Source organism: Epinephelus lanceolatus, chromosome 21 (assembly GCF_041903045.1).
Source record: "Epinephelus lanceolatus isolate andai-2023 chromosome 21, ASM4190304v1, whole genome shotgun sequence".
Lineage (NCBI taxonomy): Eukaryota > Metazoa > Chordata > Actinopteri > Perciformes > Serranidae > Epinephelus > Epinephelus lanceolatus.
In genome coordinates, this window is record NC_135754.1 from 38,953,681 (window position 1) to 38,975,975 (window position 22,295).

At 43.1% G+C, this 22,295-nt stretch overlaps 1 protein-coding gene across 1 annotated transcript in view; it reads right to left on the reverse strand.

The window, feature by feature from the left end:
• LOC117247349 (transmembrane protein 150A-like) overlaps window positions 1-22,295 on the reverse strand; it is a 42,193-nt gene that overhangs the window by 3,964 nt on the left and 15,934 nt on the right. The window contains exons 4-6 of the mRNA XM_033611858.2: window positions 22,092-22,178; window positions 18,444-18,511; window positions 8,548-8,675 (exon numbers count right to left, since the gene is read on the reverse strand). Coding sequence (XP_033467749.1) covers window positions 8,548-8,675; window positions 18,444-18,511; window positions 22,092-22,178 — 283 coding nt within the window. The remainder of the gene's footprint in view (window positions 1-8,547; window positions 8,676-18,443; window positions 18,512-22,091; window positions 22,179-22,295) is intronic.

Below are 22,295 nucleotides of genomic sequence, written 5' to 3' on the forward strand. Positions count from 1 at the left end.
AAGCACTGCTGTGCCTCACACAGCTGCTACAGATCAGTAAGTCTTGAATTTGGATGGATATTTATTTATTTCTTCTTTACCAAAGATACCAGTCTCACGTGTGCTGTATCTAAATGTTGATGCTGATACCTATTTATTTCACAAAATATGTGTGTTTCTACTGTGATGTTAAATTCTCTTCTAGCGATCATCCTTCAAAGACGTGTGAGAAGTTAACCCTCGACCTCTAAATGTACCAACATCTGAGCAACATTTCTTGTGGTCTTCTTGTGGGAACATCTGAACACAACAAAGCTGATAAAAAAATACACAAAGGGTCATGGTGACCTGACACTGGCACTCTGGGTAATCACTGTTACAAGATCACCGGACAAAGAACGCCAGAGGACAGGACGGGACGATCTCAACCAGCAAATCACATGATGAAAGAAAAACTGTAATGATACTCATTTACACAACCAATGTGATCATCTCTGTTATCGTCTGTGACTCTGAAAGACAGAACGCTCAGTGTTTGAACTGATAAGAACCTGTCGCTCTGATCTACTCGTTCAGTTTCAGCATCACAGAGGAAGTTCATCTCTACTGCATTTATAATCTTTAAAATGCTTCCTGAGTGCATATTTTCAAATGCAGCAGCTGGTACGATGAAGACACATCCTGAACGTGGGGTTAAATGCAGTGCAGAGGTGCATTGTGGGAGACGTCACAGCTGTTTGAGCTGAGTAATTACAGGGAGAGGACACAAAGAGCGAGCAAGCGTTCAGGTCGACAGGGAAGAATAACATGAGGAAGACTGACTATGCTCACGTCTCTGCTGAAGACTTTAAATTGCATCAACTTAAGTTTTTTATCAGCAGTTTTAAGATTGATTTTCCCACTTACAGCTCCACCAGACCCCTCAGATCTATCCACTGTGCTGGCTTTGCCTCATTCACAGGGGGGAAAAAGGCAGGGAACAGGGCTTAAGCCAATCAGAGGCAGAGTAAGGCAGAGTAAGGCAGAGTAAGGTGGGTCGTGCCTTCACCATCCTAGAAAAAATAAATTTGCCTCTTGTATGCCAAGCATATAGGAGAACTACAGTGGCCGAGGCGAAAATGCAAAATGGCTTTCAGGAAAACCTGATTGGCCCTTTCCTGAGCCAGTGTTCAGCTGAATACAAATGTCCCGATCTTACCGCACTTACAGATTCATGGACTTTGCGAGCACATTCCCGGGAAGTCTGGGCTGTCCAAGAACTGAGCATAGTGTTAGTTCAGGCAGGACACGATGTCAGGCTCAGCTCACATCCCAGCTACATCAGCTGATCTCAAACAGCCCAACCAACTGATGGATCAGCTGATTGATGGAAGGGAGTCAGCTGATAGATCACATGATTCCTTTCTATGCAACCAAATCATTCAGGGCGCCCTATTTAAACTGCTCTGACCTGCCTACTGTTGCTGCTTCCTCTGCAAGCTGCTTTGCAACCTGCCTCCACCCCAGCTCCTCCTTTTCATGCTGTGTCTGACTCATCAATGTCATTTCTGTTTGTCACTGATGCTGCTCTGTTCTGTTCCCGGAGGTCTTTGCTGCTGCTCTCCCTGCCTTAGGCTTTCCATGTATGCACATGGAAGGGCATATGCCTTAAGGCTTACTCATCTGCATGTGGAAGGGCAGAGAGGTGTGCTCTCTCCGCCTTAGGCTTTCCATGTATGCACATGGAAGGGCATATGCCTTAAGGCTTACTCATCTGCATGTGGAAGGGCAGAGAGGTGTGCTCTCTCCGCCTTAGGCTTTCCATGTATGCACATGGAAGGGCAGAGAGGTGTATTCTCTCCGCCTTAGGCTTTCCATGTATGCACATGGAAGGGAATCTGCCTTAAGGCTTACTCATCTGCATGTGGAAGGGCAGAGAGGTGTGCTCTCTCCGCCTTAGGCTTTCCACATCAGCACACAGAAGGGTAGGGAGATTTGCTCTCTCTGCCTCAAGCTTTCTCTGTTTGCACATGGAAGGGTGGTGAGGTTTGCTCTCTCCGCCTTAGGCTTTCCATGTAGGCCTGTGGAAAGGCAGAGAGGCCCGATAACAGAGCCATACCGCCAAATATAATACTGCAAATGGAAGTCAAGTTTTGTTTGACTTAAGTGTTCCTGACTGAACCACAATTCATCCAGTCCACAAGGGGCCTAAAGAGGGGTTTCTGCACACTTCCAGAGAGTCCGTTTTGGGCGCAGACTTCAGCCACTTTACTGATTTAATTGCCCACAATTCATTGCAATACGGATGTGACGTGGTATTTTTTTTTTCAACAGCCGACTAAAAAGACAAAACTTATGTGCATGTAAAAAACAGTTACTGTAGCCCATTACAACAATACTTGAATCGCATACGCCATAAATAATATTTAACAACACCACACAGAAACAGCCCAAAGACTATGCTGTAGGTTGTGCAGTGTAATGCCAAATATAAAGGCTACAAAGTGGCTTTAAACGCATCGTCTCATAGCATGCTGGGACGCTTAAATTTAGTGTCGTGGATAAATTGGGGTTTACAGTGTGTTGTGCAACCAAAACCAGATGAGATCAACCCTTTTGTTTCCCCGTTAGCTGTCAGTATCTAAATCCAGTTACTAAAGAGAATCAGTGTAAGTTCTTTGCAGGTGTTATCCTCAGCCATGGAATAGGAGAGAGTGGGACAACAGAAGAAAAGGTGGAAAAAAAAATGCAGTGTGTTTGTGTTGTTGTTGTTGTTGTTGCTAGGCTCTGAAGAAAACAAAAGCCATCTGGACGTCTGTTTCCACTCTTAAGGGTTAAAACTGGACAAATGACTCTTGAATTAAATCTTCTGAAAACCTGATACACACAGTGTTCGGTACGTCTCCTCTCTGCAGCCTCTCTTTGCCAAATCTCATTCATAATTTCCAAAAACTCCAATTCAACATCAACACTTAATCACTGAGATATAAACAGCGGCTCCTCATGTGTGTGTGTGTGTGTGTGTGTGTGTGTGTGTGTGTGTGTGTGTGTGTGTGTGTGTGGCCGTTTATCGCTCAGCAGATGGATGGAGCACATTTATGCTGTAAATCACCTCTTCAAGGACTCCTGCCATGTTTACTGTAAAGGGGAAACACCGAGGTTCATTATGTAAGAATGAGCACCGACAGGGAGGAGGGCCCCGTCAGCCAATCAGAGAAGAGGAGGACCAGCCTTAACCACGAGAGGGGGAAATGGATGACAGACCCCGAGGATGAACTGTGCAGTGTGTTCCCCAAAATGTGATTAGAGGGGCCCAGGCATGTGCAGACAGAGCAGGAGGAATCTGAGACACACACACACTGGAGAGGGCCTCCGACTACAACACTGACCTCTGAAAACACACTCACGTGCCTGAGTAATACAGCCACAGCTTTACAGTCAGGTTCAGCTCATTGTTTTGGTTTTCAGCCCCATAGCTTTACTGCTCTGGCAGACAGACACAGTTAGAGACTTGATGGTGAACTTAGTGGAGCATCTAGCAGCTAGAGACAAATATTTCTGTCAGGAGTTGGTGGAGACTAAAAACGGAGCTAAAAGAAAAGTGAATATTGGACTTAAATTCATCAGATGGACACAGACACACAGACTCTGAATCATCTTGTCGCTCTGTAACAGCTGGATGTGTAAATAAGAAACTGTTTGCTGTAGAGCCGCCCTCTGATGGTCGACCAACCAGTGGACCAGAAAGGTCATTAGTCGACAAGATTTCATTGGTCGCTTAGTCACAGGAAAACAAAAGTGAAACTCTATTAGGAGCTGCACATTGTCAAAATAAATCCAAACCTATATGACTGGACCATGTGCGGCTTTAATTTGAAAGGACAGACACAGGAAGTGTCCACACTCAGCAGTCAGACAGGTGGCAGGGCTGGTACCTGCGGTTATATCTTGGCGTTTTTAATTATTTGCTTTTATTTCATGGATTGCAGCACTTTCTGTCGATTCTAAATTTCTTTCTTGTATTCTATGTTTTATGTTTTGTTTTGATTGTTCAAACTGTGATGGATGTTTTGACTCTCGACTGCAAAACTAGTTTACCCTTGGGTATCAGTAAAGTAACCTGAACCTGAACCTATTCCACAGGCTAGTTAATGTCGGGCAGGAAATCGAGAGTGTGGGATCATTTTGAGAAACACCAAAAAGTAAATCTAGGGTCGGCCTTTCAGATAATTTTGAGCATTAAATATTTAATTTTCTGCCCAAAAATCTGCACCTGTGCCGACCAGAAGTCTAATTAGTGACACTTGTGTGGAAGCAGACGATCTGAAGGATGGTGCAAGTTAACGATATCTTAGAAACAGTTTTTCATGTATAAAAATGCTCCATATTTTATGAGCTTTCATATGTTTTGTGTGTAAAATCTGAGTCTGCAGTCTAACAAACAACTACATGTAATATTTGAGTAAATGCACTTTTTCTTTTTTCACCGCTGCACATGCCTCAACTTATAAATGTCTGTGTAATATTCAAATGCTGAACACATGCATGCCGAACTACATTCCTGGCAAACACCCAAAGTCATCACATGTTGAGCAGCTGATTCAACACCTGAGGCCATGAAAACTCTCGGTACTGATGGGATGAGTGTAGGTGTGTTCATGTATGTACAGTATGTTCCATACGTGTGTGTACATGTGCTGCAGCTCTTCTCCTCTACAGTAAATCTCATTCTTTATCTCAACAGCTTTTTTTTTAGAAAACAGCACAAAAGGTAACCCTTACATTGAGCTTCTTTAAGATACAAATGATGGATTTTATCATGAGAGCACGTCCTTGAACTGGACTGCACTGAGGACAGGAACACAGACACACAGCCAACATGTCTTGTTTTCAAGATCATACTACCACAGAGAGGTCCGCCAGACAATTTCCTGACAGAACAAACACAACATCAAAAGAAAGATTTGCTTGGAAGGTCTACAAAGTGCTGAGAGACTGCATGAGGAGACGCACGCCAGAGGGCCAGCAGAAGCACCACATATATGTGTTGCTGTTCTTTCTTTCAAGTGAAGCAGTGATGAAATATCCTTAAATCACTGTTTGGGTGGTACAGAGAGAGTTCACGCAGCAGCAGGTGTGACAGTGAGAGAAGCAGAGAACTACACTGCTCATGAAATTAAATGATCACTTGAATCACACATCAGATCTTGATGAACAAATTTCTCAGTTTGAAAACCTTTACTGATGATTTGTTGAGAACAAAATGATGTAACAACGGTCAGTGGAAACCCAAACCACCAACCCACTGAGGGCTGATTCAAAGTCAAAGTAAGATGTGTGTATGGCTCCCACATGCCTGTATGCACCCCCAACAACATCCGGGCATGCATCTGCACCAGGAGGAACCCAGGGCCCTCTGCACCAGGAGGAACCCAGGGCCCACTGCACCAGGAGGAACCCAGGGCCCTCTGCACCAGGAGGAACCCAGGGCCCACTGCACCAGGAGGAACCCAGGGCCCACTACCAATTTTTGCTCGTGTTACTTTGATAACTGCTTTTAACTCTTGTTTTAACTTATTTTTTCTTTTCTTGCTGTTGTAGCACTTTGAGATTTTTCATTAAATATAAAGTGCGTTACAAATAAAATTTATTATTATTATTATTATTATCATTACTTCCTGCTTCCTGAATGGACAGATTGATATCACTGAAGTTTAACTGACTTGATGTTAGACTGTGATGATGATGATGATGATGAGGACGATGAACAGTGTATTTCATCTGTTTTTTGTTGTTCTGCAGGACGGCCCGTCTCTACTGTTACCTCCACACTGTTCATGTTACACAGAGACCCTCTGCTTTCAGTTGCCATGACACTGACCCATATACCAAGAAAAGTCTTATCTAAGCAGCGAGGTCAGAACAGTGTCTAAAGAGCAAGAAAAGAAAATTGACAGTTAAGCAGTATTTTAATCTCATGCGAAATTCTAGTTGGGAAAAACAGAAAATGACAACATGTGATTGGTGTTTTAACATATTTTAAAATGTCTATGTGAAGGCCACACGTTACACCGCCACGAGTCCAAAATGCCCCGCTGACTGTAATTAGACGTCACCTGGTCTCCTCTGCAGGATCAAACATCAAAGTGACTGTGAGACACAATAACCGGAGGTGGTGAAAATCACAAACAGTGAGATAACAATCTCTTTCTCTGTGAATGAATAATGTTTGGAAATTATATAAGAAATTATGTAACTTGCACTTTAGAAAAATGCAGCATTTTTGCTTTGAGATTTATTTATTCATCCATCTGATTGTTTTTATTAAAACTGATCCATAATAGATTTTTTTCTAGCTTTTGTTTTGAGTGCTCCAACTTATTTTTCCACCACTTTTTTCAGGACATTTTAGTGACGTAACCCATGCTTGTTTTTCTCTCCATCTCCTGATGACTCAAAAACTGTAATAAATTATTATCACAAGGAGATCTATTATCTCTGTTATTCTGGAGCACTACTTGTTCTGACTTTATGAAAATTTGGGTAAACATAATATGGAATGTGCATCACATGTGCACAGAATAAACTGAAGTAACTAGAAATTTGAAAACTAACATGCTGATGTTCAGCAGGTAACAACACATTTAGCCCCTGATAACTATTGATCTTTGTACTATGGGATCCTGTCACATTAAAGCAGGTGTAGTCAGTTTGATTTTGGCTTCACTGGGTAAAAATCTGACAATAAACTTTAAGCATGTTGTAATTCAAGTGGTCTGAGAGAAAACTAGACTTCTGCACCTCCTCTTCTGTTTTCAGGCGTGAGAAAATCTAGCCCACGATGGGAGACTTTGTCCAATCACAGGACATTTCAGAGAGAGGGCGTTCCTACTGGCTGATGTACAGATGCAGATGTGCGTGAACATCCTCTCAGTGAAAGTCTGATTCAACGGTCCTGCAGAAAAAGTTGCTCTTCCAGCATTGGAAACAACTGCCTTCACTGCAGAGCAACCCAAAACAGGAAGACGGACTCATCAAGACGTCTGACAAAGAGTCGGACAATAAACAAAACAAAACACAATAATCAGCAAAGTGTGTCAGAGATGGAGAGAAAATGTTGCTGATAGTTTAACCTTCTGCTAGTTGGAGCCAAAGGCTGCATGGCATGGCTGCTGCTTCATGTTTACGTAGCTAATGTTAGCTGGAGCCTCTACTCACCGTGTTCTCCGCCTCACTGCCCACCACCACAGACCAACTCACTGTGAGGAGAGCAAGCAGCAGCTCTGGAGACTGACCCCCAGCTAATGGCTGCTGCAACCCAAATCCAGTCAGTGCAAACTCCAGCTCCAGGAGTCACCTCTCTCGGTGACAGCTTACCAGCTCCAAACCGTAGTTAGGAACACGCTGGCTTATTAAAATTAATTTTAGCTTAGCTCGTTATTAGCTGGAAACTAGCTTCTAGTGGTCTGGACCACTAGAAGCTAGTTTCCAGCTAATAGTGGTCCAGACCACTCTGCAGAAGGAAGGATGGCAAGCGAAACAACAAACATGGTCTTCTCTTGAGGTTTAACAGCAGCCCTGAGCTCATCTGGACACGCTGCTTCCCTCCACACGTAACAAAGCACACATCACACACTCAGGTTACCCATATGGCCACCACTCTTAAAGGGGAAAAAGGGTGAGCTGCTAACAGGGGGACTGCACAGCTTCAACTCCCTGCAGGATCAGCAAACTTTCTGTTGCTGCCATTACACAGGTAAATAAAGCAATGTACAGAAAACACAGGGTTACTGTAAGAACCATGTGCACCGGGGCTACACCTTTTTTTTGGCCTTTTCCAGATAACTGCAAACCCCAGCTTTAGATTTTAAACATAATTAAATATTTAGAAACTTCACCAGAGCCTAGAAAAGTGATTTTTATGTGAATGAAGTCATCCCAACGTGAAGACTCTGAGCTGAGCGAGAGAATCACTAATCAAACTGTTGACCTGATGATGCCGCTCGAGGGAAAGTTAAGGGATCACCAAAGTTATGACAATTCATCCTGAAGGGGAACAAGAAATGCATTTTAATAGTCGAGAGACTTCACTAAAAACCACACGTCACCCTCATGTTGGCACGATAGAAAAAGTCAAAGGATAACCAAAGTAATTGAGTTAAATTGTTGGGAAACCACAAAGAAGTTCAATCTATCAAACTGTTGTTGAGATATTTCAGTCTGGACCAAAGTGGTGGAGCAAAGGACTGATCAACTCTACCATAACTAGAACCATGTTGAGGCTAAAATAAAGAAGGAACCTGCCTTTTAAACACTTATCATTGTTTTCTGGAGCCACTGTGGGCCCTGACGGTGTGACAGCCCTGACAGCTCAGAAATCCAGCCTTATAATGCGTAACTGTCCAAAAATCTATTCTCAAAGTAACACATTACCATTAACCTGCAGAAGAAAGAACGTGTTGACATCAGTTATCTTGATTAACATAAGGTGAATGATTACACACACACAGACAGGAGAGTAAAGGTCGATCTGTCTAAACCAACATCATCAACACAAAGACTGACTTTAACAGCGATCAGACTATTTACCTGGAAGTTTCCCACCATGATGAGACCGGCGGCACAGATCCACGCTGTGGAGAGGCCGGCCGTGTTGAGGACACAGTTCTGGTGCTTCTCTATGACGTGAGCGTAACGCAGCAGGCCAATCAGCATCACTGCAAGAACAGATGTGGAGGGAGAAAGAAATGAGACATACTTCATCAAACAGTTGAGGCATCATGTTGCATTGAATGTGATCCAGGACACGTGCCCACAGTACATGTCATGTCAGGTGTTTATAGTTTGGGTCCTTCCCTGCTTTATGTTCTTGTTAAACAGAAGAAAAACACACATGTAGATTCAGGAGTGTACACCCCGTCCACCCTTCATCATTCCTGTTCATCATCCGTCTTTGCTTCAACAAGAATCAGTTACTTCCCTGTTCTCAGGAGTATCATTTCTTCTGTCCTCCTTTGGACTCTCCTCTCTTTCACTGTGTCAGCTGAGGTGTTATGATCCAGATGAGAGAACCTCTCAACGCTCATCTACGCCTTCGTCATCTGTTTCTGTTTGCTCACAACAAGAAGCTTGTTCCTGAGCTTCTGCTCTGTCACATACAGGCTGCCATGTTCATCTGTGTGATGAAGCCACTGATCATACGCAGCCTGAAAGAAAGATCTGCAGGCACAACTCAGGTCTGAAAAAACATGAGCTCTGCAGAGTCACTCAAATAAGCACTGGTTCCAACCAAGGTGTGCAGAAGAGCATCTCTGAAGCAACAACACCTTGTCCAACCTTGAAGCAGATGGGCTACAGCAGCAGAAGACCACACCAGGTGCCACTCCTGTCAGCTAACAACAGGAAACCGAGGCTACAGTTCACAATTCACAAAGTTGTCTGTTTCCATTTTGAAATACGAACACTAACAATACCTAAACACTCTGATTAAACCAGTGTATCAGAGCTGATAGGAGACAGCTCTGTCCTCCAAGACGCAGCATCAAAGGAGCAGCAAGTTCACCGTGTCGAATGTGAATCACAGAGCGACGATGCTGCAGATCTCAGTGTGAGCAGATTCCTGATGCCTGTTTATTAAACTGCTCCATCAAAGCTTCACAGCAGTTTCACGCCGCTCTCCCACATGTCCACATCTGGTGCTCATCACGCTGTAAAGAACAGACAGCGACTGTTTTCATGTTCATGTTGTTAGTCCAGCAGTGAACGCAGTGGTCAGCGATAAGGGTTCTGGGTTGTCTGTGGTTTTCTGGTCGTCTCACGTCCACTCACGCCACACCTCTGAGTCAAACAAACCGCCTCACAAACATAAACTCAGCCTTGTTTATGAACAAACAGTAAAAAGAGAGGGAAGCGTTGATGGTGGGGAAATTTCCAGAGCGAGACTTCACACACGCCAAAACAGTCGCTTTCAGTTAGAGATGAAATGATCAGCCAATAAAGCAATTGGTCCATTGACAGATTATTTATTTGATTAATTGATCACCAACATTTTTTATTGTAATTTAATGGTTTCAGTCATTTTTAAAGCCAGTCTACATCCATGACAGCAGCTCTGCTCGGTCAGCCTGTTCAGCACCCATTAGCATCTTTGCGAGACGCACCAGGCTTTAACGAACTCTAATATAAACCCATCCAGCAGAATATCAGATGGTGAGAGCAAATGACGCAGTACAAAGAGCAAAGACAGTTCACACAGAGCTGGAGGGAGGGGCGTTCACTACCTGTGTGACACCTAAAGTCAATGTTGTTTTAACGTGACATAACATAATTTAGGTTCCTATATCCTGTCACTGTTGTCTCATGTTATAATACATACACACATATATAATGTATGTACAGTTGTCGTGCACTGGCATCACTCACGTATTCACCACATTAACATTACTGTTGCTTAACAAACTTATTCTAACTCAGACGCTGAGGGGTGTGATGACAAAAGTCTGTATTTGACCACCTTGGATTAAAACAGGTTGGTTCAGCTGTATTAAGGCACAGCAGTGCTTTGAGCTAAATGCTAATGCTAGCATGGCAACACGCTTGCAATGAAAATGCTAACGCTTACGTTTTACAGGTATAATGTTTACCATGTTCTTAGCTTTATGTTACATATGTAATATTAATATTTATATTTATTTTTTGGTAATATATATCATACGTTGAGAAAGGTTTATACTTATATGATAATTGGTTATTTATGTCACAGTAGTCCATACCCATTATGTACAGCATACCATACCATGACTTAGTCATAGCAAACATTAGAAAACAACACCAACATTGGTCCACAGGGGGAGCCACAGCGATCGGTCGCATTTTAGCCATTTTGAAGCATTTTTCTGTTGTTATAGCGCCACCCAGTTGCCAATTAGAGTTAAATTTCTCCAGTCACCTTGAGGCGTCCTGTTCTACATATCTACCAAGTTTAGTAAAAATCCATATGGCGGTTAGGCCTAGATAAGAAATGAGCTCTCTAGCGCCCCCATTTTGTTTGATGGGGTCAATAATGGAGGGGTCCCCTCAGATTATGTGTGGTCATATGCCTACAAAGTTGCGTGGTGATGGGTGAAACCCTTGAGATGTTATACACCTTTATGTGATGAGCCACGCCCTCCGCAATATTCATTGCCTTATAGAAGCTCAGTTTTAGTAAGTTTTCCAACTTTTGCCAAGAGGGAACTTTAGATATTGGTCCCTAGATTATGTTCACCCAGTTTCATGCAGATCGCTCAAACTTCCTAGGAAGAGATCCATTTGAAGTGTTTTTCAAAAAATTCAAAATGGCGGAAAATCTATATAAGCGGAAGTTATGGGTTCTTGAGGCAAATGTGTTCCTCATGAGGAGAGGCATCTCTGTGCAAAGTTTCATGTCTCTACCACATACGGGGCATGAGATATGCCCATTCAAAGTTTGACATTTCAATGGGTTGCTATAGCGCCCCCCTTTGGCCAATTGATGTAATATTGCTTCATTGGCATCCTCCCATGACCCTCTACCACTGTGCCAAATTTCACATGGATTGACCAAGTCAGTGAGGAGAAAAACGTGGAACACACACACACACACACACACACACACAGAGTTTTCCTCATTAAAAATGGCTAAAATGCGACCGATCGCTGTGGCTCCTCCTGTGACCCAATTTTTTTTTGGCCACTTTTCTTTTCATACTATGAAACTCACAAACACTCTGTCTGAATACATTGCTCTTCTTAATGGGTTCAGTTGACTATTTAATCTGCAATTTCCTATGACCTGTATCCCAAACACACACCATGTGAAACTGTACGTGGGCAACTGTGCACTCAGTGGGTATGAACTAGTTTCACTTCAAACTGAAACTGATGGTGGTGCTAAAGGGAAAGTCAGGGGATCCCTACACACGGTAGGATTCATCCTCTGGGGATCATGAATGTCTGAAATTAATAGTAATTCATTCAGTATGTGTAGATATAGTTTAGTCTGGACCAAAGACTAATCAAACCATATTCCTGTTCTGTTTTCATCCATGCTGCTTGCATGCCTGAAAAATAAATAAATAAAATCAAATATTGTTTCAGCCTCTCGTATGTGAGGATGTTCTGCTTTTCTTTATCACATGACAATAAACTGAATAATTTCAGTTTTATATTGTTGGGTAAAAAAAGGTAAACAACTTGAAGATGTTAGAATCCAAAAAAGTATAACAAGTAGAATTTTTGCTATTTACTTATGTTTTACGTAAAAATGCTCATAAACATAAGTGTTAGCTGCAGCCTGAATGTGACTCAGTCCTTTATTGTCTGACCTTTGACCTTTGACCTTTGAGGGTTAGCAGCGCCTCTCCCAGGAGTTAATGACATCACTACGTGTCCACACCACACTGCTCATCAGTGAGTAACGAGGTGTTAACTACAGTAACTGGCAGAGATACATGATGCTTCTAAACAAACATGAGATAAGACAATATTCCTCTCTGTTCTACCCTCTGATTTTGATACTAAATCTGGATTATGTGACGTCATGAAGAGCGGCCAGACGCTCAGCAGGTGTTACCGTCCGAGCTGTGAGATAAACAGCAGACACAGAGAACAAACCTTGGGCTCACACAGGTTAATGGGCTCGTAAAACATCCTGAAATTCCAGCATTTAAGAAGCAGGTGTTCACTGGTGATTCAACATCTGAGGAGAGTTCAACAGGCAGCTTCAGTCGGGACACTCGCGTCATGGTTGAAACATCTACTGAAACATTAGACACATTTCAGTTTAATGGTGAGCTCATGGAGTCAACGAGCTCGTCTCTGACCTCACACACTGCCAGCAGAGGCAGAGACACGACACAACGACTGAACATTAACAGAGACACAGTCTGAAAACACCAAATATGAGCGTGCATGCTGTGTGTCTGTTCATGAGGAGTGCCTGGTGGTTGTTAGAGACGGGTCGAGATTATTGATATGAGTTTATCTCTCCTGCAGCTGTCCTCACGTCTCTTATGGAAAATGTTGAAAACAAAGAACGTCTAATTGTGACATTATTTTGCAGTGTTGTGCCGTGTGAAGCTGCCTTTGTGTTGCACTGATGGAAGTTTACAGACAGCAGTGTGTCCTGCAGAGATAAGCCTACGTGATCATCCATCAAACCCAGCTCCTCTGACACACTACATCTAAATGTTAAGACACAAACACATCTGTGTGTGAAAACTGTATTATTATGTAATAATCAATCCAATATCACCAGTTTCTATTCAAATGCAAAATCTAAAATCATTTGGTCACACAAAATCTGAACGTCTCGACATATTTAACGGCGTACGAGTGCAGAACATCCCGGTAAAGGCTCCTACACGCAGTGTGGTGACAGATCTCGCAGGCTCAAAAGACAGGGTCACACATAAGAGAAAGACCAAAATGTCATCCAGATACTGTCACAGAGGTGTTAGTGCTCTAAAGACGGACTAAAAGGTCCATTCATGATGCTCAAGTTTGTGTTGTCACATAAAATGAATCTGAATATAGAGAGTTTTGATGTTTTGGTTGAAAAGCATCAACATGTGACTCTGTCTAAATACTGTGAGGCCACAGCTGGTGTCATCAGGCTACCAATAAAAAATAAGTATTTGATAAAGTACAGTAACAATGTTCACAGTAACAATACAGCTGGAAGTTCGGTTCAGGTCACAGAATACAGCGTAATCACAAAGTGTAACTCCTCCAAAGAAATGTCCATATGGGTCGTCTGTGCAAGCAGAAATTATGACCCATATTTACAGGTATTATAAGGGGAGGACGTCTACGGGCTTTAAAGCCTGTGGAAACACAGCTTGAAATAGCAAAAATGCATATAATATATCAAAGTCGAGTGTCTCATTAATCATCCACAAAAGTCTGAGTGAAAATAACCATTAATAACTATTAGAAAACCTGGTTTAAAAACAGCTCATTTTGCTGTTTAGACCACTTGCCAGGACAGAGTGGGCGTGGCAGATAACGCTCTGATTGACAGCTCCCTCGTTTTGATTGACAGCTCCCTCGTTTTGATTGACAGCTCCCTGGCTCAGCAATGGCTGCCACAAATTTAATCCAGCCGTACATGTTTGAGCCCTCTGATGATTCAGAGGACGAAGCAGAAGCTGAAAATGATTCCTTTCAGGTGGTCACTGAATGGTAAGTTTCAAAATGTTTCGTGATTCATATTAATGTTACTTCGTAGAATAGTTAGCATAACTTTTACATGCAATGTTACGGCCGGGCTCCACTGGCTGCAAACATACAATGTAGCGTCGCGGCGTATTCATTTGGGCTCCACTGACTGCGTACGGAAGCGACACGTAGAGAAGCCAGCGGGGTTGTTTACCGTTTGCTGAGCCGAGAGGCTGCATGTAGGCTGCATGAAATGTTAAAGCATTTTCCACCTAAGTTATTACATATATTTGAGTTATATACTGTTTACTGTACTGTTTGTCGTCTACTCGCTTTCAAATGTCCGCCACGGACACAGTGTCACGGATAAACAATAGAAGAGCGGCGTAAAATAGAGAGTTGTCGTGCCGCTATTGTTGCCGGTGGAGCCGCTGTAATTGATTAACAGGGGGGCGAGCTGCTACGGGACTCACGCTGCAGACGTGCCCGGTGGAGCCCGGCTGTTAGCTGAGATGAATGACAACGGGAGGCTAGCGCTTTGCCTTTCTTCATTGAGATACGTTTTCATTGAAAACATAAATCTGCTCCGTTTTTCTGATAATAGCCTTTTTCATTCAAACACATGCAGTCTTAATAGATTAAATATGTCTTTACTCTGACACACACACCGACCGTCAAAGCGAGAGAGACCGGTGCCGGCCGGCCGTCTCTCTGGCGTTGTGTAGAAGTATTTGCCCGCCTCGAATAATGTTCCCCTCCGGCTAAAATTGTGTTGTTTCCTGCAGCATCACCTCCACGACTGGGGATATGTTTATGCGTAGCAAAGTTAACTGCTTGGGGTTAGGGGTGAGGAAGGGTGCACATTACGTCCCCTCCCCGCGAGCCGACACCGGCACCGGGCCCGGGGGGCAAGCCCGGCCGCTCACAAGCCGCCTCTTCCTGCAGTTCCACGAGCTGCAAAGGCTCGGATTGTCCGGGCTCTGGAGCCGGTCAACCTGATTCGAGTGCTGCTGGGAGCCCGCCGGAGGCAGAGCCTCCGCTGGGTCACAGCCGAGCGGTTCAGCCAGTTTACAATCTGTATTTTCTAAACATCAGACTAGAAAGACGAGTTGGCTCAGACTCAAAGAGATCTAGCTGGAGCAGAAAGGTTTTGTTGCGCTGCCACTGGGGGGCGGGATGAGACAACTGACTGATGATTTATGATTGGTTTGGAATTTATTGCGTAATAAATCTCAGAGATAACCACGGCCAAATCAAACCCAATTTCAAGAATGTACAAAAACTTAAAAGACTGGAAACTGATTAAATCCCGCCCTCAAACGCGATGAGCCAATCACAGTGCGTATAGCCATTCCCATACACTGGGACATCCTCTGCCTGGACGTCCATTGAAATGCATTACAGAAAGTCAGTTTGTTTGGTTTTATGAAGTTTAAAAATGGTCAAACGGTGTGCATGGGGTACATGCAACTCTGACACAAGGTATCCTGAGAGGCTGGGCGACCACGTGTATTTTTTACACTTTAAACCACATCTCAAGCGAGAAAAGTGTCTCCTTTGGATAAAGTTGTGTGGTAACGTTAGACCACAACATCAACTCAACGTGAATAAGATTAACAATGATGTCTACATCTGTTCTAAGGTAAGTCAACATTGTGTTTGAGGCAACATATTGTCACTTTGCTGAAAAGAAATATAAAGTTATCTTTAACATCTCTAGCTAACGTTAGCTAAAGTTAGCCTAACGTTAGCTCCTAGCTGCGTTGTTCATCATGTCACCTTGTTTGCTGGGAGTTCATTAGCCTATTTTGTTCTAGTTTTGTACTTTGGTGATCGTACATCATTGTTAGCTGTTGTCCAAAGGGCTCTAGTTAAGCTAACGTTAACTTCTGGAGCTTAGCTTCATTAACTTATCTGTAATGGCAGAGATAACAAAGGTTGGCAAACGTTATGCTGAATGATTCAGTGTAAATACTGTAGCACCAAACTAACGGAGAGACACTCTTGGTAAAGATGGTAAAAAGGCCGTTATCCTTTTCTCATATTCTGAACGCGGAGCACAGAGAAGCAGTCAGAGCTACAGTCAGAGCTACAGGCTAACAGGCTCGAAACAACTTTTTATGTCGCAGCTGCAGCACACTTGGATCACTATGGATGAGCAGTATGGAGATACTTTGTGGACTCAATTTTGTGTTCTTGGATGTTAGTCTGGGGCGCCATCTACCGTTAGGTGTGCTAGCCGCTCCACCCGCCGATCTCCGCAAGGGATGTGAGGACTCTGAAACTTCACCAGGGCCTCCGTCAGCATATGGGTGAGTAGATAATGGCTGAATTTAAATTTTTGGGTGCACTATCCCTTTAACAACTATCTTATTATATAATGAGGAAAACTATGTGTGTGAGTGTGTGTGTGTGTGTGTGTGTGTGTGTGTGTGTGTTCCACGTTTTTCTCCTCACTGACTTGGTCAATCCATGTGAAATTTGGCACAGTGGTAGAGGGTCATGGGAGGATGCCAATGAAGCAATATTACATCAATTGGCCAAAGGGGGGCGCTATAGCAACCCATTGAAATGTCAAACTTTGAAGTGAAACTAGTCCATACCCACTGAGTGCACAGTTGCCCACGTACAGTTTCACATGGTGTGTGTTTGGGATACAGGTCATAGGAAATTGCAGATTAAATAGTCAACTGAACCCATTAAGAAGAGCAATGTATTCAGACAGAGTGTTTGTGAGTTTCATAGTATGAAAAGAAAAGTGGCCAAAAAAAAATTGGGTCACAGGAGGAGCCACAGCGATCGGTCGCATTTTAGCCATTTTTAATGAGGAAAACTCTGTGTGTGTGTGTGTGTGTGTGTCTGTGTGTCTGTGTGTGTGTTCCAGGTTTTTCTCCTCACTGACTTGGTCAATCCATGTGAAATTTGGCACAGTGGTAGAGGGTCATGGGAGGATGCCAATGAAGCAATATTACATCAATTGGCCAAAGGGGGGCGCTATAGCAACCCATTGAAATGTCAAACTTTGAATGGGCATATCTCATGCCCCGTATGTGGGCTAAAGTTCCCTCTTGGCAAAAGTTGGAAAACTTACTAAAACTGAGCTTCTATAAGGCAATGAATATTGCGGAGGGCGTGGCTCATCACATAAAGGTGTATAACATCTCAAGGGTTTCACCCATCACCACGCAACTTTGTAGGCATATGACCACACATAATCTGAGGGGACCCCTCCATTATTGAGCCCATCAAACAAAATGGGGGCGCTAGAGAGCTCATTTCTTATCTAGGCCTAACCGCCATATGGATTTTTACTAAACTTGGTAGATATGTAGAACAGGACGCCTCAAGGTGACTGGAGAAATTTAACTCTAATTGGCAACTGGGTGGCACTATAACAACAGAAAAATGCTTCAAAATGGCTAAAATGCGACCGATCGCTGTGGCTCCCCCTGTGGACCAATGTTGGTGTTGTTTTCTAATGTTTGGTATGACTAAGTCATGGTATGGTATGCTGTACATAATCATGCAAACTGTCAGTGTGTCATTCTGACAGTCAGTCATTCTGTCTGTCCCACGTTTTTCTACTCACTGACGTGGTCAATCTATGTGAAACTGCACATAGGCATTGAGGACTGGCATAGGTAGAAGGTGACAAAGATACCAATGGGTATGGACTAGTTAACACTGAATTTCCAACATGGTCAGAAAACACCTCTAACAAGCTGGTTCTGTGTGAGTATAAGTCGATCCATAGTCGACGCTCAGCTGCAGAAAATCAGGGTAATGCCTGAAAGAAGCTGCTCTCTGCCATAACTAACAGTGTTGCTCTGTGTAATGTCAAACATGTCAGCCTTTAAGTTCAAAGATCTCAGTAGGTCAAAGCTCAGTATGGTAGTATGGTGAACTCCTGCCATGTAAATTCTCAGAAAGTTTATACAGCAAACAGAAAAACATCTACATGCACCACCCTGCACACACTCAGAGTAAACCACCTAAAATAGATGCTTTATAGTAGTTTGGCTCGCAGCAGAGCAGAGTAGCTGCCCTCATGGTCAGAGGGCGAATACTCATGGGTCATAAAAATGTACCATTAATGGCACAGAGTAAAGTTTCCCTTCAGAGAGTGGTGAGGGGGGCGAGGCGGGCCCTGGCAGTGGGTCCTGGGGAACAGAGACTTGGCTGGAGACGTTACAGCTGAGAAAACAAGCTGAGTGCACAGAGAGCTGTTCAACCACGAGCTGCATGTTGGGTAAAAGTGTGTGTGAATGTAAGAATACTAGAGTTATGTCCCCTGGTCACACACTTACCCATGAAGGAGCCAGTGCTGCATATGAGGCTGAAAAAGCAGCTTTCAGGTGGCAGCGTTCCACATTTACTGCAGAGAAAAGAGAGAGCAGAGGAGAGGGAGTCAGTGTGCGCCGGCCTGCAGGCTCACTGGGTTCATTCAATCAAGTTCCTGCAGAGTTCACATCAGATCTGTGACCTCCATGTTCCTGCTCGTGGTCTCTGGTTCTGTGTTTTGTTTTTACTGTGGTGCAGAATTCCTCAGAAACAGTCATGAAACAGCAGCGTGGCCTTATTTGTGTTCTTACTTACTCTGCGGTACTAAAGCATGCCAACATGTTTAACAGAGAAAAGATGTCTATAAATGGAAAAGGACAGTCTTGCTGGGAGGCTGAGGAGAGAATGACACAGAGATGTTTGTCTGCAGATCAAAAGCAACATTAAAATATCAAAGACATGCTGTAGATGTGTTAAAGACATGAATGTGTAGTTGCATCCTCAGTAACATGAACCCCTCGTTCATCACTCTGGTGTTTTCGTACGCAGGGAGGATATAAAAGCATTCCCTGTTTACATCTCGGGACTCAGTGTGGTGACATTTCAAAGAGCGACGAAGGATCCACTCCACACGACAAAGGCTCTTCTTCCTGTCGAGGTGACGAGGTTAACCTCTGACTGTGAGCCTCAGCCAGGCGAGTGTAGACTCATCACACAACCAACTGCACTGCAGCTGCTCACCAGCTCTCACAGCAACACATCCAATCAGCTCAACTAGAAACACTCCTTTGTCATTTTCACTGTCTGATATGTTTCTCTGCAATCAGGTGACTGTTACAGTGATAAAATGTAACTAAGTATATTTACTCAAGTTGTGTAACTAAGTATTGAGTCTTTTCTTCTCACGCTACTTTTTGCTTCTGTGCCACAACAACTCAGAGGGAAATATTAGTATAGAATAAGTACTTAACTACATTTATCTATTTCCAGAATTTTTTATCAAACAACTAAGCAGATGAAAATAATCAGTTCTGTACAAAATCATTAATGCATGAGTAATAATACTCTAATGACATAAAATGTGTCTTTACTGAGTACTTTTAATCCTTTCAGTACATTTCCCTGGTTAAACTCATGAATGGATTAATGAACAGGCCTACTAGGGGCCCCGCTTGTCCTCACCTGCAAACTGTCACTGAAATAAACACCTGTCGACCAAAAACAGACTAAAAATGATCACAAAGAAACATAAGACGACTATAAAGTGACAACATGACAACAAAATGCATAACAGCTGCAAAGAGACACAGAGACTCACAACACAAAAACAAAAAGATGCAAAGCAACTACAAAGACAAGACGAAGTCCACAAAGAGACACAAAACAGCTAAAAATAAATGTAAAACAGCTGCAACAAAACTCACAACAACCACGAAACGGTGCAAAACAACCACAAAATGTCCACAAAGAGACACGAGATGACTATGAAGAGATGCACAATGACTATGACAAGCAGCAAAACAACCACCAAGAGACAGAATATGACTACAGAGAGAGGTAAGGGAACTACACATAGAACCAAAGGGACTACAAACAGATGTAAAGCAATTACAAAGACATTACAATGCAGTCAGGTGACTTCACACCCATTCACCCCTGGTCCCACCTGACCCTAATGACTCACATTGTGACCTTAACGACTCTGAAACTAAGAGCTCACGTGACCCCTACGACTCTCTCTTTATAGCCTGCAACTCCTCACCAGGCTGAAGAAGCTTCTTGGATGAGAGGCGAAACGTCTTCAAGAAACGTAAGCAAGTCCAGTCGCCTACGATACAGCACTTATGATTACCATGACCTGGATGACTGAGAATCTTCACTGACAAATTGCAAAAAGACACAACAACTACAAAAAGGGTCAAACAACCTTAAAAAGACACAAAATGTCAACAAAAAGACAAAAGATGACACTAAGACTGAAAAATGACTAAGAAGAGACAAATGACGACAAAGTGACACAAAGCAACCACCAAGAGATTTAAAACAACTACAAAGAGACAGAGTCCACAAAGAGACACAAGACTACAACGAAGAGGTGTAAAACAGCTGCAAACACCCTCGAAACAACTACAAAGAGACACAGAACGACTCCAATGAGATGCAGAGCTGCTACAAAGAGACAGAAAACAACTACAAAGAGCTGTCAAACAGCTGCAGAGAGACAACAACTACAAAAAGGGTCAAACAACCTCAAAAAGACAAAAAATGTTGACAAAAAGACAAAAGATGACACTAAGACTGAAAAATGACTAAGAAGAGTCAAAATGACGACAAAGTGACACAAAGCAACTACCAAGAGATTTAAAACAACTACAAAGAGACAGAAAACTACAACAAAGAGGTGTAAAACAGCTGCAAACAACCTCAAAACAACCACAAAAAGGGGCAAAACAACCTCAAAGAGACAGAACGACTCCAATGAGATGCAAAGTTGCCAGAAAGATATTCAGAGCTGCTACAAAGAGACAGAAAACAGCTGCAGAGAGACACACAATATCAACAAAGAGACCGAAAACCACAGAGAGATGTGTAACGACTACACAAAGAGAATAAAGAACTACAAAGTCCTATGTAGGAGAGGTGTTGGGACCCTCTGCCCATTGTCTCATAACCTGCCTGTGATCACACCTTCATACTTTTACTGACATAACGTGATTAAGATGTTATAACAACGAGGAAGAGCAGGCTGCATCACTGATGGACACACACATGAGCATCTCAACTGTAATGATGAAGATTAAAGACACAGGGACAGACTGTTGGTCAGATTATAACTGTCTGTTTGTCTGACCTGATCCTGATCTGATATGAGACGATGTTACACCTGTCTGTTTCAGTCTCTCTTTTTTATTAATACAGAGAATTTAATTTCTTTTTATATAAAAGATGAAGCTTGAGTTCAGAGGACGGTAACGCTGCCTTCACGTTAATCTGAAGGTTCCAACTCAGTTCAGTTCAAGACATGAGACTGCTGTCAGATTAACGTTAAGAGGTTCACGTCTCCAAGCGGCTTCAGATCGGTGCTCAATGTTCAACAGTTTCACACTGACAAATGTTCTGTTGCAACCACTTCAGTGTCTTATATTTCACATGTCTCCATGACTCACACTAGTTACAGTACAAAGGTACATTTTTCCACAGTTCTCTCATCAATCACAGGCTGAGCTGCGTGCCAAGTGCAACACAACGTGCACTGACATATTCTTGTTTATGTATTTGCTGTTTGGATCCAGTGTCTCCACAAAAAAGACATTTAAAAAGCAGTTAAAAGAAACAGAGGCTTTAAAACCGACTGGTGGAAACGTCAGACCACAGCCAGGCGAGCTGCTGTTCTTTCATATCATTCGATACCCGCGGTCACATCGTGCATACAATGTGTGTTCTGTTGTGCTTCAATGAGATTATTATTGTTGTGAGAGTGGAAAGAAGATCCTCGGTCAGTGTCGTCACTGTGGCTCCAGAAACTGCAGCACTCATGTCAACAATGTGCCGTTGTTTGGGTCATTGAGGATCAAGTGCAGGAAGCAGATAGTGTGAGGATTATATGAGAGCAGCTTCACAGCAGCAGTGTTACAGGATGACCAAGATACTCCTGCACAGGTTTGATTTCTCACCTGATGAGCGGTACGTTGTCCAGAGTGCAGCAGAGGACTGGACCTCTCTGGAGAGGAAGTGGCTCCTCACACGACTCATTGTAAAGCCTGTGAACACACACACACACACACACACACACACACACACATATGCAAACACTTTCAGTCTGCAGATACTGACAAAAGGTTTGAAGGTTTCAAAATGTGTTAAACCTCATTTTGGGT